This window comes from Parasteatoda tepidariorum, chromosome 2 (assembly GCF_043381705.1).
Source record: "Parasteatoda tepidariorum isolate YZ-2023 chromosome 2, CAS_Ptep_4.0, whole genome shotgun sequence".
NCBI classification, from domain to species: domain Eukaryota; kingdom Metazoa; phylum Arthropoda; class Arachnida; order Araneae; family Theridiidae; genus Parasteatoda; species Parasteatoda tepidariorum.
The window spans coordinates 105,054,126-105,072,790 of NC_092205.1; the positions used below are offsets into that span (position 1 = coordinate 105,054,126).

The window sequence follows — 18,665 nt, forward strand, 5'->3', positions numbered from 1 at the left end:
CAACTTGACAAAGGCTTATAAGCATAAATTGAGCACCAAAGTCATTTCAATAAAACAAAGCTATTTAGTTCAGACAAAACTCCTTTACAATCTCTTTGCAAATAGTCATTTCATATGACTCAACTTAAAATTATCATTTCTAGCTTCACAATTCTGAATATTATAATAAAAAGAATTTTTTCTATACATATTAGTGGTAAAGTTTTGCATAGTATTTTGGAATCCCTTATTAAAGGAGAACTAAACAGGAAGAAAATAATTTTTATACTTTATTGCAATAAAAGAAGGGTTATTGTCTTTTCAGAATCAGTTTTTCCAAGTTCATCAAAGGAGATTCAAACACAGTTGAGAAAATGAATGCTGTCGAGTAAGACATAACAAGAAAACCTAAAAAGGTGGTGACCTGTAAACAAAAATGTATTCATTAGCGTCACTTTTTAACCAACAAATGTATGCAATTCTGTATTAGAAATAGCAATTCTGTATTATTTTTATCGAAAATATGTCATCATTATACCAATTTTTGTTTTTGCAAAAATTCAACCTATTTTTTAATTTTATTCATAAATACAAGGAACTAAAAGAAAACATAGTTGACATTTTAACTTTTTTATGCGTAAGAAATATTTAATTGACCATCTGTTAACTATCCCAAATGAAAAAAGTTGAATATTTGTTCACAGCTTCATCATGCATCTGCATTACTTTCACTCGCCATATTTTTTTGTTGTTGCTCTTTTTTCTCTGTAAATTCATCCACGCACTCCCAAACAAAAATGGTCAAACTTCCAGCAGATTATTATTATTTTGGCTGAATAAAAACGTGATAAAACAAAACGAATTCTTACTCGGGATATTTGCAATAACTCGGGATAATCAGGGAAGAGCTTCTTTCCCAAACACGAGATTTAAAACAACGAGTGCTCTTCTCAACATCATCCGGCAATTAAACAGGTTTTAATGTCATTATTAAGTACACATTTTTTTAAAAAAAAATGAAGGAGCAAACAAATAGTATGAACTTACAGCAATGAAGTCTGTAAAGAAATATGCAGTCTGAAATGAATTGTAGTAAGCGTGAATAAATATGGGATGAATAAGGTATGCGGAATAGGTGAGACGACTCAGTGGCATCCAAAACTTCCACGATAGCAGTTTATTCATCGCACCTAAAACAAACAAATATAATCAAACAAAAAAAATAATATTAAAAAAATAAGAAATGTTTTAGAAATACCTCCGTGTCCTGTTTCACACACAAATATTATCCAGGCCAATGCAATGGAAAAGGCAGTCCGGCTCAGGGAATTGTAGAAAAAGGCAGCTGTCCGGCTCATGTCAGCGTGATACAGACCAAACATGACACTCAATCCACAAGATGCTGCAACTATCCAACCTATAGCTTGTTGCCACTATAGATTACGCAAAAGAAGGATTCGTTCCAAAAAAAGAGTTTGTTTGTTATTTTTACAGTTAGTTTTAAATTTTTTTTACACTACTATTTTCAAATGCACACAGCTCAAAATCAAAAAATGGATTAAAGAGTTTCTACTCTAATGCCTATAAATATCTGAGATAAAATTTTACAAGGTAGGTAGGTACTTTATTTATGTCGCACTAGAGCTGCATGGGCTATTGGCGACGGTCTGGGAAACATAACTGAGGACGATCCGAAGACATCACAATTTTGATTCTCTGTAGAGGGAATGGCACCCTCGCTTCGGCAGCCCGACGACCTGCACGTGAAGTCGAGCACTTTACGGTAGAACAGTTTAACGAGGACCGATACCGCGCACCCTCGGTTCCTACGCAGGCTGATCCAAGTGGTCATCCACCTGCACACTGACCGCAGCCAGTAATGTTCTTCTGAGAATAGTATCTTTGCGATCAGTCCATTGCGGGACCAGAAAAGAGGGATTCGTTCCAAAACAGTCAGAAATACCAGTTTGTTTGTTTCTTTTCATTTTTACATCTAATTATTATTATTTTGTTTTCACTCTACCATTTCCATTGTATAAAGCTCAGAATGAAAAAATGGATAAAGAGTTTCTACTCTAATGCCTCTGAAAAAAATCTGAGATAAATTTTACAAAAATCGACCCCATGTGTAACGAAACGGTAAAAAAGCTGAATTAAATATTTACTTAAACGATGACATTTTTCTTCTGTGATTTTTAGGGAAATATTCCTCCTGTAGTTTTCGTCTTATTTTAATTCTATAAAATATTTCCTTAAGGGTGTAGATGAATAAAAAATACATTTGTCTTAACACATAAATTTCGATATCAATATTTTAATGTCTCTCTATTTACTTAAATGTCTTTCTACGTTGAATAAAATAAGATCGAAAAGCATCTTTTTAAACTATAATATAAGAATAAATTTGGCTTTTCGATACATTGTGTAATGAGCGTCACTTCAAACCACCGAGTTCGTGGTTTTAACCGGAACTATTTGAGCCATCTCTTCAGTTCCCCATTTTTTAATTTCTCTTTCAATTTTTTTTTATAAATATTTCATTTGCGCTAATTTTTTTTTTATTTAAGTTTTAATTAAACACATTTTGTGCATTAACTGTCAATTAAATACAGTTGAAATCTTTTCCTTTTTTGTATACCACGAAGAAGTCACCGTTTTGAATACGGTGGAAATTCTGAAAATGCTACCTGATAATTTCATCGATATAATATTTTTTTTTTTTCCGCACAACAAAAAATTGCAAAAAGGAAATGCTACGAAAATATTATGCCAGTCTCATAAATTCAAACATACTGAAATTGAAACCACTATAAAGCCATCGTGAATCAATTATTAGGACCCTGATTATTCAAAAGATACCGATTATAAACATTCTTTTATGGAAAAGAATTTACCAATTATCTTGATGAAAAACATATTTTTTTACTTTATTAACAAGGAACATAATACACAAGTTGAAATTTGTATAAGAAACCTTTAATAACAGTTTACTATCCCGAGTTATTTCGGGCAATATGAGCTCCCAAATAAAACTTGGCAAATCGGACCGAGTAAAAACGGGATAAAACAAAATGTACTGATAAATTCTGCTAAACCGGGATGATAAATATACAGCTGTTAAAATCGTTCCTAAAGGCCAACTTGGAGGCCACTTCGCAGGTTACCTGATTCTTTAGTAGCCTCTTCCCTCAGTAGTTTCGAACAGCTTTAGATACTTTCATGAGGTCCTTACATTACATGGAATAGAACTACAGTCTATGACCAAATTGTTAGACGCACTATAAGATTACCTTACCCGACTGACACCGCTTTGCACTTGCTTATTTTAGTGTTTAAATTAGACGACATATAGTATATAAATATAGAACATTTATTATATCAGGTATTATATTAGTATATTATAATAATTAGATCCAATTATTAGACGCACTGTAGTATTTTAATAATGACATGATGTGCACGAGTTTATAGGCAATACTTTTATGTTTAAACACACATGTAATGGGTTGAGATTTTTTATAGACTTCCCATTTGTATTTATTTTTAACATATTGCATTACAATATTAACCAATTAATACACGAACGTTAATAATTGCAAACCGATTTGAGTCGTGTAAAAACAATAGAGCTGCGTAGTAATAATTAAGATTTTACATAGAATCTTTAGTGAGTCTAACAATTTGGCCTGTATATTAAAAGAATGACTTGATTGTACTTAAATTTAAAGAAAGGAGACGTCGATTCACAAAATAAACATTCTTCTTTTAGAAATATAAAAACAAAACTCTCTATTGAAGTTGCCATTCTACAAAACTTAAATTTTCTGAAAACAAAAACAATATTATATCTGTTATGAACTCACCCAATTCATAAATCTCTTCCTTTTGTTCAATTTGTAGAGAACAAATCCAAGCATAACTCCAATGACGTAGGGTGCAATCCTGCAATATGGCTTGTCATATATTAAGTCAAACGATTCCCACATTCTGAAAGGGTTAGCCATACATTAATACACTCAGACGATTCGTTTATGCTACTGTGTATCAATTGGTTAACATTGTAATGCAATACGTTAAAAATAATCACAAATAAGAAGTATATAAGAAATATCCTGAATAAAATCCCATGACGTGCATGTTTAGATATAAAAGTATTGCCTATACACTCGTGCAAAACATGTCATTATTAAAACACTATCGAATAATTGAGTCTAATAATTATAATATAATACCTGATATAATAAATATTCTATATTTATAAAAAATATCTTCGAATTAGAATAATATATTGTCTAATTTAACGTATAAACAAGTGCAAACCGTAAAAACAATAAAACTGCACATTACATAGTGCGTCTAATAATTTGGCCAGGAATTATGTTGGAAAAACTTGAATGCTTATCTATTAAGGGTTCTTATCAGGGGTACCAGAAAATCAATTAAGTTGCAACCTTCTGAATGCTTTTAAAACCATTTTGGTGGTGGAGAAAATGGGACCCAGCTAAATGACCATAAATTCCGTATTTTTTTATTTTAAATCTGTATTTTTCTTTTGAAATATCTTACTTTTTAGTGTAGGCTGCGAAATCACTTGTGTGTGTTACACCAACAAACATTGGTACAATGTCATTTTGATAACTTATAATGGCAGTAGTAGTCCATGTTCCGATCAGTAGCGATATAAGTAAGCTGAATCCAATCACTGGCCATCTAGGATACAAATAAATATTTTTAAAAAAACTAAAAATTAACTTAAAGTACTGAGTATAACAAAAGTATGATAACACTATTATCTTACATTAAGAACTAACCATGTATATAAAATAACCCATATTAATGAAAGGAAGAACAGTTTGAAAGCAGAGAGATTCCAGAAATCTGTAAAATGAATTTTTCTCAATGGTCAATATTTTTGTCAAATAATTTAAAGACACATTATTAGTTGAATTTGATCAAAAAAGTAGTCTCTTTGTGTTTTTTTGCTCTGTCAGATCAACGTAAACGTAGTAGCGGACTACATCACCCAATGAGTATCCCTAATGTTATCAAAAAACATTTAGTTTATTTTTTTACGCTTTTGAAACGTCTTTTTATGAAACTGAGCCATTTAAAATCAGTACTTATTGAATTAAAAACAAATTATGTACTGTGAAGCAAAATTAATGGAAAAAAAGTAATTATTCGCTTTAGGAAATGTTCGAAATCACCCTACATTTATGGATGCCGTTCATTTTCGTGTTAATAACTATTGTACTAATAGATATTGTAACAATAGGTCATTTGTTCTGGGGTATCTAAAGAATTTTTTTGAGAGACACCTTAATTACAGTTGTTTATTATTTTGGTGCTTATTGGTTGGCAGAATTTGCTTGTTTCGGGCAATTTTTTCTAATATCATTATAAAACAGTTCATCGTTTCTCCTTTGCTGGAAAAAATTTCTTTTCTAAGTTCGACCACTTAAAATTGCATTCTTTAAAATGATGTAAAAAATTGTATTCCTTGTATTTAAATAAAATAATAACACTTGCTTACTGAAGCTTATATTTTGCCTTGAATTTCATGTAATAATTTTGTATTAAATAAATTATATTATATACGATTATATATGCTATATAGTAAATAAAATAATAATAAATGCAGTCTTTAAATAAACGAATTGTATAGTGAGTGCAAAAAATTTTCAATTCACTCAGAAATTTCTCCAGATAATACGTAACAAGTAAAATTAAGAGACAAATATTTAAATAGATACGAGGGTTGCTATTTATATTTCTGGCCTTGGCAACAGTAAGTGTTGCTAGGCGACCGCAGACGATTTTAATCGAAAGTTCTGAATGGTACACGACCATTTGTTTGCCAGAAGTCATCGGAGTAATTCGAAAAGAGCAGCAGAACAGGCGAATCATTCTTCATCATGGCAATGCGAGCTCTCACACATCGACTCAAACAAAGGCATTTCTGACGGAGCGAAAGATCGAACTGATGGGTCATCAGCCGTACAGCCCTGATTTTGGCACCCAATGACTTCTTCTTATTCCCACACATCAAAAATAAATTACGTGGACAACGATTTTCGACCCCCGAAGAAGCGGTTGATGCATTCAAAACACATGTTTTAGAGTTACCTCAATCGGACTGGAAAAAGTGCTTTGAAAATTGGTTCAAACGCATGCAAAAGTGTATTGATCATCATGGAGAGCATTTTGAAAAACAATAAAACCAATTTCGATCCTACATATTTGTTTTTTCATTATTAGGCCAGAAATATAAATAGCAACCCTCGTATAAGAAGATCAGTCCAAGACATAAAAACTATCCTCTCTTTTTTTGATTCATTATATCCACAGAAAATACCACTTTCGTGTGTAGCAAGACAGGGGAGCAAGCATTTCGTTCATTATATCCGGGAGTTCACTATAGCGGGGTTGGAATGTATTATTCAATTATTGGCATTATAACGATTTATTTTGTAAAAATGAATAAATAAAATTATGACAATATCATATTTGGAAGTAAAATAATACAAATTGTACAGAGTAAAATTTTATTTTTTCTCTTAGAATTTTATTAAAGATTTAAATTTAAAACTTACTATGATTAAGGATACATTTTAAAACGAACATTATTTTTCAATTTAGAGAACTATTCAAAAAATAAATACTTTTACTAAATGCAGAAAAAGATAATTAAAAAATTTTTTTTAAAAGACTTGGGTTTTCTTCTTTTGCCGGCGATTTTAGCTTGGTTATATAGCTTCGCTTAAGAGCAAAAATATAATTATTTATTTCATGTTTATTTTATATTTCAAACTTCGAATTGAAAAGATCAAACTTCCTATATTCTATTTTTTATATATAAGTTTTACTTTTAATCCACTAAATATGTGAAAAAAAGGTGGAGAAACTAAGCTTGCTCATATATTTTTAATTCTATTAAACGATTTTTTTAAGTGTAGAAATATATATTCGTTAAAAACTAAAATGTCAAAAATACCAATAAATAAATAAATGTAATTGTTCTAAATGACGTATGAAAAACCATTCTAGGTTAAATTCTTAATTGACGTTTTCTCGATTTGTTTTGGTAGATAAAAAGTTTTGATAATATAGTATTATTAGGCAACACCTTTCAAAAAAGGTAGAAAATAAAGCGAAATAGATCATTTTTATTAATTTTTTTCTAAAAACTTGAGTAAGTCTACGCTTCTTAGCTTTTTAATTTGATGACAGCAGAGATGAAAATCGATTTGGATGATGCGATGTAAAACCGGGTTCGAATCCGTGCGATGGATAAGAATTTCATTGCACCGACCACAGAACTGACTTAAAATGTCCTTGCCGTCAGGCTAACCATGAGAGTTTTTCGTGGTTTTCCTCTACAATTGCGGGTTAGTTCCATCGAAAGTGAAATCTCACGATCCTGGATTCAGTGCAAAAATCACATTCTTGAACATGAATAGTCGTAAACACAAAAAATTATAAAAATTAAAACAAAAATCTGGATTCATTATAAAATTTTATAGCACTCTGAAAACCACTTTATTTCGCTCTTGTTTTATTCATTTTAGATCTTACAGGGCGCGGGATAGCCTGGTCGGTAGAGCGCTGGGTTCGAATCCCGCCGGCCGAAGACTCCTCGTGTAGTAAAATGGTGACTGATGCACGTTAAATCTGTCGAGTCGCAAAGTCCTCCATGTTCCCATAATAAATCAATACCTCTGGGGGTACAGAATTGGAGATGGATCGTCCTCTGATTCAGGTCAAAATTACGATCTGTGGATGCATGAATGGGTTCGCCCTATAAACGGGCGTGACGTGTGGCAAAAGTCGAATTCTTGGTCATAGATGGCGCCACTGGATAACAAGAACAATCGCACCCCTCTGCTTTAACAGTCAACAACAATGAATCTTTGTCATATTTTATGAAATGCTTCGAAAGATTTACGTTATTAACAGTTTCCCATACCGCTTTGTTTGGAAAAAAAATGCAAAAAATCAACATATTTTATTAATAAGTACAAGAAACTAAAACAAAACAAAGTTTTTATGTGTAAAGAAGAAAAAAAAAGTTTAATTCACCACTAAATTACTATCCCGAGGTATCTCAGGGCAAATGTATGCAAGGGACAACTTTCCAAACACCTTTTCTGTAAGTAACGCAGTCACGGCAGATTAATTTTTTCTTCCGGCCGAGTGATAAAACAAATGCCCGAGTTTTCTCGGGATAGTTACTCGGGATAATGAGGGAATCGACAGTTAATAAAATAGAATTTACCTCCACAAAGGATACAAGAAGAATGGACTTGTCAAATAAAACTGCATGTCATTCGCCAGATACCAAGACCATCCTACACACTGCAACAAATTAAACTGTTTATGAATGCATTTAAACAATATAACTCTCACTCAAAAGAAATGTTTAGTTTATAATGTAATTTTGTGTCGATACTTATCTTGTGTGTTTCAGTAGATCATTATTGAATTGTGGGTATTTTACCTAATTGTGCATTTGAAATTCTTCTAATGACTTCATATTTATTGTTTGATTATTCGTAAAAAAAAATGTTCTATTTTTATTTACTCATGCTAATTTCATACGATAAATTCTACTATAAATAAAGAAAAAAAAATCTACATGAACGAAGCTTTTTCACTCCACTAATAGTTTAAAAGGATTTCTGATGATGCACATAGCATTTATATTAATATACATTTTATTGAAATTTGAGATGAATTTAAGATCAAGAAGGATTTAAAATATATAAAAATAAATTGTAAGTTACTTTGCAAATTGTACTTTCATTTACACTCGGTATCCTTAAAAAAAAATCAACAACTAACCATTTCATTGAACTAATATAAAACAACCAAACGATTCATAAATTCAATTAAAAATAATAAAATTAGAAGAAAAAAAACGCCTTATGACGATCCCTGGTCAAATGTTTTTTCTTCTTTCTGGATGGTCACACCATTTCAAATCAACTGTTTCACAAAATACTTCTTCATATTGAACAATTATACAGTAATAAAAAAAAGAATACATTAAAAAGACCCATTTTTAAATGCTCTTTTTTTTTTTTTAAATTGTATGAGTTACCATATCATTGATTGGTATGAAATTGTTGATGTAGAGTAAATATTTCCACCATGATCCACGAGAAGCGTCGCAGTGGTTGTCGTCCCAAAAAGGTCCTGATCCCAAGTATTTGAAGACAATCAAATAGAAGAACACAACTACCATGTACGCTGGCGTCAATCTGAAAAAGTGAATCCCTCAATAAAAACCTTTCATTATTGCAAAATCTTTTTTTCTGATGCCACCACAGTGAATGGCTTTCAATAATTGATGTACCTTCCATTCTTAAAATTGCCTCCCTTATCTCTTACGACATTCGTATTGAAACACTCTGCAAATTAATTTTTAATATAAAGATTTATAGTTAATACATATGTAACATTAAAATTTTAAAAAAATCTTATCTTAAAAAATGTATCTCATAATCCCCAAAATATGTAGGCTCTCGATATAATAATATATTCCTCTACAACAACATATTGATTTGGTATCCAAAATATTGTTGTAGCGAGATTTAACTGTATTATTAATGTACAACTTTTCTAATCTTTTTCATTACTTATCTAATATTCAAATTAGGTGTCTGATTTTTTACACGAGTTTAAAGTAGATATTTTTTAAATGCTTTAGTGAAACAGTTTTAAAAAAATTTTATAAATTTATTTTGAAACTAAAATTTGAGAACAAAAAAATACACTGACATTCGGTGTACATAGTAAAAAACATAAGAATCATGTTAATGTCGAAGCAATTTTTAATAGGCAGCCAAACATTTGCTTTCTTAAAAACATGGAAATTTATATGTAAATAGAAATTGATGCAAATACAAACTTTCGATTCTTATAAAAAATTATTGTGAACAAGAAATGCCAACCCATATTCAAGTGATAATATGAATGAAAGCAATATTGGAAGCTTTCTTGTTATTCTTATTGTCAAATTAATCGGAATTAAATATGCAAAAAATTGAAAAAACCCTTTATGTAAATTGGTTGTTTATAAGTGTGAATTGTGCTAAGCTCATTTATTAAAATCTTATTTCCGTCGAAACAGTCGTTACCATAATTCTTAAAAAAGTTGTTTATAACATTTCTCAATGTTAAAATCCAACACTAATGTAAAAAGGATTTCCTGTATAGCACCTTGTTTTTGCTTTTAAATATACTTTTGTATTTAACCAGGCTGATTCATTTGATGATTTAAAAAACAATTGGAACGAGAACTGATGATACATGTTGGATTCTCTACTATTTTTTGGTAACTTCACAGTATATTTTAATGACAGTCCTCAAATGCCATACTTTTAAACGAAATAGTATTTTAAAAAATGGCTTTACCTCCATATCCTATGAACGTAAAAATATATCCAATTTATTTTTCCATTCCTTTTATCGGCTTCTTTTAAGAACAGGTAGGTTAAAAGAAATCCACTGAAAAACAAAAGGTTGTTAAGAAGTCGTTTAAAGTGTTTTTCACAGTGCTGTCTAGGTATCGTTAGGTACAGTCTTAAACTCAATGGCGCCCATAGAGGGCCTACTGTGCCCATCTCAGTTTTCTTGAGCTCTGGGGAGCATATGCTCCCGTTGGATGGTCAGCATAACGCCCCAATGTTTAGTTCCCAGGTTATTCATTTTATCGACCCACAGAAGGGATGAAAGGCCCGAGGATCGAACCAAGGACACGACAGCGCTACCACTCAGCGGCAAAAAATTTAAGTAGTGGTGATAAATGTTTTATCACAAGTTTTATTATCTTCAATGTCACAATTTTAGGAATATTATGAGACGCACTCTATGTGAAAATCTTAATCAGGTGATGCAGAAACCGGTTTGTACTTGTTTACATTCGTGTATCAATGGGCTAACATTTGTAATGCAATACGTTAAGAATAAATACCAATAGGAAGTATATCTTCTGAATGTGTAAAAGCCTCGTGCACTATTAAAACTGTGCGTCTAATAATTTGGACCTAATTATCGTCTCATTTAACCCACTGATGATGCACGAACAAAACATAAAAACAATGAGTCTCATAATTTGGCCTGTACTTAATTTAAAAATATATTTTTTGGTGTGTTAATTGGTCGATCGCTACAATGTCCTAACTAATTTGCTCTCTATTGTAATAGTATTTTAAACCGTTAGATTAAAGTTGTTCTATCAACTAATGTGTTGACTGTAGATATTTTTGATAATAAATGAATAGTTAACGTACAGAAATGTCGTTTCATCTTATAAGCATTTTGTCAAGTAATGACAAACAATTTCACCCTAGCTAATATGCACACTTAAGTAAACACGTGTCAACATTAGAACAGAGAAACTGAATAACATAATCGAGTTCTAAGATGGAACTATATAATGTCTCTCAGAAGTAAAAAAACTCTTAGTTTAAACAAAAATGAGGAATAAAATTGCGGAGAAATTTCGAGGAAAAAAACTGTGAACCAAAAAAAAAAATAACTTCCTGAATAGCTTTTATTTTTTAATAATCAGATAAAAAGAAGAAAAAAAACTAATGGCACTTTTTCTGAATAAACGTGCATTTCTTCACGACCCATTCGGATTTTTGACTTCCAAAATAGGGGAAGGAGTAGCCGCAATATCTTGAGAATTTTTAATGCAAATCGAAAACTTTTTCTCCGCAATTATAAAATTTGTTTATCTAAAGATAATCCTAAGTTTTTATAATTATTCCCTGATTCTTGCAAATTATTCTACAGAATATGATAATCAGAACGAAATCTGTCTGGAGAGTTGCCATTCTTGTTGATGCATGTTTGCCCGATTGGTTAGCTATTCAAGGTTATTCCAAACGTCACATGATCTAATAATAACAGACAGACAGACCTGAGAAGAAAGAAAGCATCGACTGAGAAAGGTGTTTGCAACAATATTTGATAAAGAAAAGAGTCCATTAGTTTCAAAACATCCAATCTGTTCCCTGAAATTAAAATTTATTTAAAAATGACATTCACCTGTGATGAAGAAAATGTTGCATTATAAAGTAATAATTTGCAATGAACAAAAATTCCTCCTTACACACGTTATATCGTAGAGATAAAAACTACCGATTGAAGAAAGTATCTGATTTTATAGTACTTCTTTTTAAAGTGCAAATTATGCAATTTCAGGATAGAAATTATCCAATTTTAGTGTCTGTTTCATAGCAGAAAGTATCTATTTAATAATAGAAAGTATTCAACTTAATAGAGAAAAACATCTAAATGAAAAGTACCTTTTTTATAGTTTAAATCCTTTTAGTAGAAACTATTCAATTTTATAGCAAAAAAAAAAGTCTGTTTTCTCGTAAAAATAATCGAAAGTATATGTGTTTATTGTTTTTACAGTAGTATTTATTCAATGTCATAATGGAAAGTTCATTCAGCACGATGCTTTTAATAGCCGAAAGAATCTAGTTTATAACAGTAAGAATCCGTTTAGTAGTAGATAGTGTTCAATTTAATTATGTTCCAAGAAAGTGTCCAATTTCATGGATCCGGTTTTATAGCTTCCCTTACAAATCTTTTTGAAAATGCAAAAATTCAATAATTTTTTTTTTATTTCATTAATAAATACAAAGAACTGAAACTAAACTTAATACACAAGTTGTAAGTTTAATTTTTTTTAATGTGCAAAAAATAATTTTTTTACCATGAATTTTCTATCCCACATTATCTTCGGAAAATGAAAAAAAGTTAAATATGAGTCTTTGTATAGATCTGAAAAAATCATTACTCGTCATTTTTTTACTCTTTTTTCTACGTAAATTCATCCATTCCATACAACTGTACGTCCCACAAATATAAAAACTCCCGAACAGCCGAATAAAAACGTAATAACGGCCCGAGTTCTCTCGGGATAATAAATACTCTGGATATATCTATTTTAATGTACACCGAAATAATTGTAACAAATATATATTGAAATACCTATGATGGAAACAGGAGTGATGTATGTGTGACCAAGTATAACCCACGTTAAGCTGAGGAATCGAATGCCGTGAATGCTAAGGAGTTGATCACCGCTAGATTTTGTCTTCAAAATCTTTCTTCCGTTTTCTATCATCGAGAAACATTGCCAAAATTTTGTGGATGCTGTAATGAAACATTGAAAAACATCTTAAAATATTACTTTCATCGAATTAAATTTAAATTCAACTTTATTTCTCTTATCGATGCACTTTTATTTACCTCATCGAAAATCTGACTGTTAATTTCTTACAGCAAATATGGTTATAATAATTCTCATATTGGAGATTGCCAAAGTATTTTCAGTACTAGTATTGATTATGGGGGGTTGGCTTAGGAACAAATTCATTCCTTTCAAATTGTGTGGCAAGTGAGGGTGGCCATTTAGGCCTCCCAGTTCCAACAGTTAAAAAAATATCATTTTCATGCTAACAAAACTTTTCGATGTAGAGAATGTTATCTTGATCCTTTTAAGGGATTCTTTTTTGATGATATTTTAAATATGGCCATTTTGAATATACTAATTCTTACTTAATACATCAAATTTTAAAAAAAACGATTTTTTTTTTCATACTGTCTGACTCCAAATCTGCCATTCAAGCTATTAGATCTCGTGAAATACCTATCTCTAGGACTATCCCAGGATTGCCAGGCACTCTTAAATCCAACTCCAGGCACTCTTAAATACTTTCATTCAGCAAAACTCTATATCAAACATTTTATGAGACAAAACTGGAAAGCGTATTTCTTCAAGAAGTTGGAGGAGCAGCTTAGAACAGGGTATTGCCGATAAGCCTCGCAATAAAGCTGTTGCAGAATTCAGACTTGCGGTAGGCCATGATTGCCTGGCGAACCACCTCTGCCGCATCGGCATTCTCGCTGACCCAAATTGCCCGTTATGCTCGAACTTCTATTGAGATGCTCGGCTCTGCGTGGGGACTCTGAGGTGAGGCGCTACCGACATCTGTTAATGAGATAGTGACTTTTTTCTCTTACTTGTTGTTCACCTTTTCGTAAGAGTTTGTCATTTTCTTTTGACATTAGAAATAAAATTTAAAAATTTTTTTTTTCATTTTCCTTGAAACAATACTTCAACCAATATTAATAATGGCGATCACCGCCTTTATAGCATCGTTTGACAGAAGCTGACACAGTCCAAATACAATCATGAATGAATAAATGGAAAAATATGATATTTAAGAGGATTTTAAAAAGAAATCAGTTTAACTGATTATGATAAAAGGCACATGGAAAAAAAAATATTTTCATTGGGGAATACATATTTAAAGATTTTATGTGTTGTTCAGGTCGCAACTGACACGTCGGTAACTTTACATGTTTTCAAATTAACGCGCTGTCTTTCACTAGATTCTTTAAATAGAGGGTGGAATTTATGTTTTCGATAATGCTTACATTTGAAAGGGTTATGAGAATTCACTACAGTTTCAAATAAAAGAGAAACGCGAACAGAGATTAAGTTAAGTGAGTTTATTTTTAAAAATGTCACGAACTTTAGATAAAAGAAGAAAAAATTCGATGCAACTTGCTTTCAAGCATTTGAATTTTGATGAATGCATTTTCATCTGAAAAAAAAACTGTGATTACTTAAAAATATTTCGTATGGTAATAACTTTTTTATTAAAATTCAAAACAGTTTTCAAATTGAATTAAATTTCTAAGGGTCAAATCGTACGACACGCATTCCATTATGTTTAATCCCGAATAAATTTTAATAAATAACGTAGCTATATTAATTAAACTGTGCAAATTAGAGAATAAAATGCGTAATAACGATTCAAGGTCTGTAAATAAATAACTGAAGTTGACTCACTAAGAACATCCCTTTTTTTTCGGTGACCTTTAGTGAAATTGTTTTAGCACTAACTGTGATTATGAGCCCTGCCAAATAAAATGGCGCCGAAAACAAAATATAATAAAAACGTAAAAAATTAGAATTTGAATAAAATACATTTAATATCAGCATTTTATATTCGAATTATAAATAATTATAATGAAAAATGTATATTATATTAAAACTGGGAAATAACGTAAGAAAGGAAAAGCGTGTTTACTGAATTGCAATTTTTTAAGAAAAAAAAAATAATAATAAAAAAAAAGAAGGTAATATCGATTTATCTCATTTGAAAGGTTTTGTGTGGCTTTCCAAAAAGGAAGCAACTTGGTAATAGAAGGTTTATTTTCAAAATAATGATAATAATACCATGTTGAGTTGGAGAAATTAATGTATCTTGCTGTATATTGGGAGTCAACATTTCTTTATCAGTGGTATCAGTTTCACACAGAGTTCTTGGAATCGAGAAACGTTTTGCAGATGTATCAATTGCAGAGGATTCTTTTTCCATCCCAGCTGATGATTCGAGAGGGAACATTGTTACAGAATTTTTTCGGCTGTGCAAAAAAGTTCCCACCAAGGACATGCACAGGAAGTAGAATATAAAACACCTAAAACCAAATAACATATGATTTTAAGATAATGTTACTTCAAGATTTAACCTCCTAATATTAATTCCTACTAGTTTTTATTCTTTACTCAGCTGATCTCAAGTTGTTGTAGTTCATTTACGTCACACTAGAGCTGTACAATGGGCTATTGACGACGGTCTGGGAAACATTCATGAGGATGATCCAAAGACATCACAATTTTGATCCTCTACAGAGGGGATGGCACGCCCGCTTCTGTAGCCCGACGACCTGCACGCTTTTATGGTAGAACAGTTTAACGAGGACTAATTCCGCCCACCCTCGGTCCCTACGCAGACTGATCCTAGTGGTCACCCACTCGCACGCTGACCATAGCCTGCGATGGTTGACTTTAGTGATCAACTGGGAACCGTGTCTTAACGATCAGTCCACTGCGGGGGTTTGCTGATCTCAAAGCAATTGTTTTTAGAATTCCTGCCTAAAGGTTAAAACAAAAATTATTAAAAACATCTTAATTAGATGGAAGATCCTCAGCCAATGGTATAAAATGAACTCATTTGAATAAATTTTCTTGTCATTTGCCGCTTGCTCAGCTACGGATTGTAAAATTTTCAAGTTTAAATTGACAGAATGATTTAATTTAGCCTATATTTTCAAAGTATTGAAATAATTTCGGCTTCTGTGCAAATGCGAAAGTTCCTGAAAATACAGAATCAGTTCGTAATCCTAACGTCTGGGAAGTTATTTCATTCATTTCTTTGAGTAAATTAATATGTTTGATACAGAACTTGAAAAACAGAAAAATATTCATCTTGTAGTTACGGTGGCCCAGGGGCCTCCCGATGAGTTTCCCCAGATTCGAATCCCCCCGATGGCTGGTCCATATAAATTCTGCTACCAGTTGACATAAAATATCCTTTCAATCAGACGGATTATCGTTTTAGAATACTCTTACCGTTGGAACAACCGTGGGAAGTTTTCGTGGTTTCTCCTCCCCATAGCATTATTTTTATTTTATTTTATAACCGTCGTTGAACTGTCGACTCAATTTTATGGGTTTACGACTACTAATGTTCAACTCTGTAGCCTTGTCATTTTGAACCCAATCCAAAAGACAAGGGAACTCCTGAATCGAGTATTGGGAGAAATTTGCCTTCACTTTCTGATGGAGCTAACCCGCATTTGCGTTACATCGGGAGGAAGACCACGAGAGCCTCCCACGGTTAGCCTGACGGCTAGGGGACTGTAACCCATGATCGGTCTACCACTGAGGATATTTTACGTCAGCACTGTGATCGGTGCAAGCCGGTGCAATTTTGAAATTTTGAACCCAATCCAAAATACATTGGAACTCCTGGATCAGTACCCTCCAGAGGCATTGATTTGTTATGGGAACGGCTTTGTGACCCCGACAAATTTTACAGGCACCAGTCACCATTTAATACACAGGGTGATTCTTCGGCCATCTGGGTTCTAACTCCCATTCTCACGAACAAAAATCCAATGCCCAACTGATCAGGCTATACATGCCCCAGAGTAATGTATATTTTATAATGGCCGTTGAACAGCCGACCCAATTTTGTGGGTTTACGACTACTTATATTCAACAGCGTAGCCTTGTAATTTTGTACCCAATCAGGAAGACAAGGAAACTTCTGGATCAAGTACTGGGAGAAATTTACTTTCGCAGAGGATGTTTTGATGGAACTGACCATCAATTTGCGTTACATGAAGAAGAAAACATCCCAAAGGTTAGCCTGACGGCAAGGGAAGTCTAACCCATGATTACACGTCAGCACTGTGGTCGGTGCAAGCCAGATGCGTATCCATCGCCGGGATTGAAACCCGGTTCACTTCATTGTGATTACCCATTATTAGACAGACACAACATTTTAAGGTTGTCCATTCCAGCTGTCACCAAAATTCTTTTCCAATAGCCGCGAACAATATATGAATCACACATCTAACATGCAATCAGCCCCAAGAACTTATAAATGTTTTTTTATTTCCCTTGCAGCAACTCTTTATTTGTGTTAAAATTGATTGGTTGATGGAGTTGGTGCAGTGTGCGAGAACATCTGGAGAAACATCCATTTTCCCAATAGATAAGTAAATGTTTTTCTTTCTTCAATTTTTTTTCTAATATTTTTGTCTTAGCGATTAAAAAGGAATTTCTCTTAATTGTTTAAGCATTTGACATCATCTTTTAAAAATTTATTTCAAAAAGACAAGAGAAAAAAAACGATTAAAAAAAAACAAGATTAATGTCGTGCAAATGCAAAGTGAACTGTCAATGTTGTGTGTAAAAATTATAACTGAAAAAAAATACTTTTTTGCTTAAAACGTAAAATTATATTAAAAAAAGTTGCTTTTTTTTTCTTTCCCGCAATACTTACAAATAGACTAAGCTTGATGTATCCAATTTCTGTTCTTTCAACTTACAGGTGACACTTTTCAACGTGAGGACGGATTTGTGATCTTTGAGAACCGGAAGACGTTCTGAAAGGAATTCAAGATTTTTAAAAGATTCATGTAGTGCTAAAAAAAGGAACATTCTGAATGCATTTTAATGTAATTTAATCAAATTTCAATGATGTAATGACCTTAGGGCTCAGTCTTTCTTCAAGGGTATAACCTCAAATATGCTTTAATTAGTGCAGATGATAGCCATAAAATTAGACTCATGGACAAAAAGCGCACCAAGAAGGAGTCATCAAAATGAAACAAAATTTTACATGACTACTTTGATATAAGTAAATGATTAGAAAATCAACGAAAAAGGATAATTTATTTCAGAGAAAAAGAACAGAGGAGTTAATTCCCCGTTGGACCCCCTCTAGCACGAATGCACGATACGATACGATCGGGCAATGATGTATACAAATTCTGTATGATGTCTTGAGACATTTCGTTCCGTATTTGCTGCAACCTTGCCTCTAGTTCGTTCAAACTCGTAGGATGCCCAATTCGCCGTCCCAAATGATCCCAGATTAGCTCGATTGGAGACAAATCTGGGGATCGGGCAGGCCAAGGAAGGCTAGTAACAGTACGGAGACAGTCTTGTGACACCCTTGCCGTATGAGGCAGAACATTATCTTGTTGAAAAATGGCTCCTGGGAGCCGTTGCATGAGTGGCAACACATGTGCCTGCAGGATTTCATGGACATACCGCTGGGCTATAGTGTATATATATA

The 18,665-nt window shown here is 32.3% G+C and overlaps 1 protein-coding gene across 1 annotated transcript in view; it reads right to left on the reverse strand.

Moving 5' to 3' along the window:
• Positions 1–245: 245 nt before the first annotated feature.
• LOC107443892 (nose resistant to fluoxetine protein 6-like) overlaps positions 246–18,665 on the reverse strand; it is a 24,987-nt gene continuing 6,567 nt past the window's right edge. Inside the window, exons 4-15 of the mRNA XM_016057901.3 lie at positions 17,868–17,970; positions 15,251–15,492; positions 12,991–13,155; positions 11,909–12,002; positions 10,396–10,488; positions 9,080–9,239; positions 8,255–8,334; positions 4,546–4,689; positions 3,843–3,966; positions 1,238–1,412; positions 1,027–1,169; positions 246–403 (exon numbers count right to left, since the gene is read on the reverse strand). Coding sequence (XP_015913387.1) covers positions 290–403; positions 1,027–1,169; positions 1,238–1,412; positions 3,843–3,966; positions 4,546–4,689; positions 8,255–8,334; positions 9,080–9,239; positions 10,396–10,488; positions 11,909–12,002; positions 12,991–13,155; positions 15,251–15,492; positions 17,868–17,970 — 1,637 coding nt within the window. The 3' untranslated portion in view covers positions 246–289. The remainder of the gene's footprint in view (positions 404–1,026; positions 1,170–1,237; positions 1,413–3,842; positions 3,967–4,545; positions 4,690–8,254; positions 8,335–9,079; positions 9,240–10,395; positions 10,489–11,908; positions 12,003–12,990; positions 13,156–15,250; positions 15,493–17,867; positions 17,971–18,665) is intronic.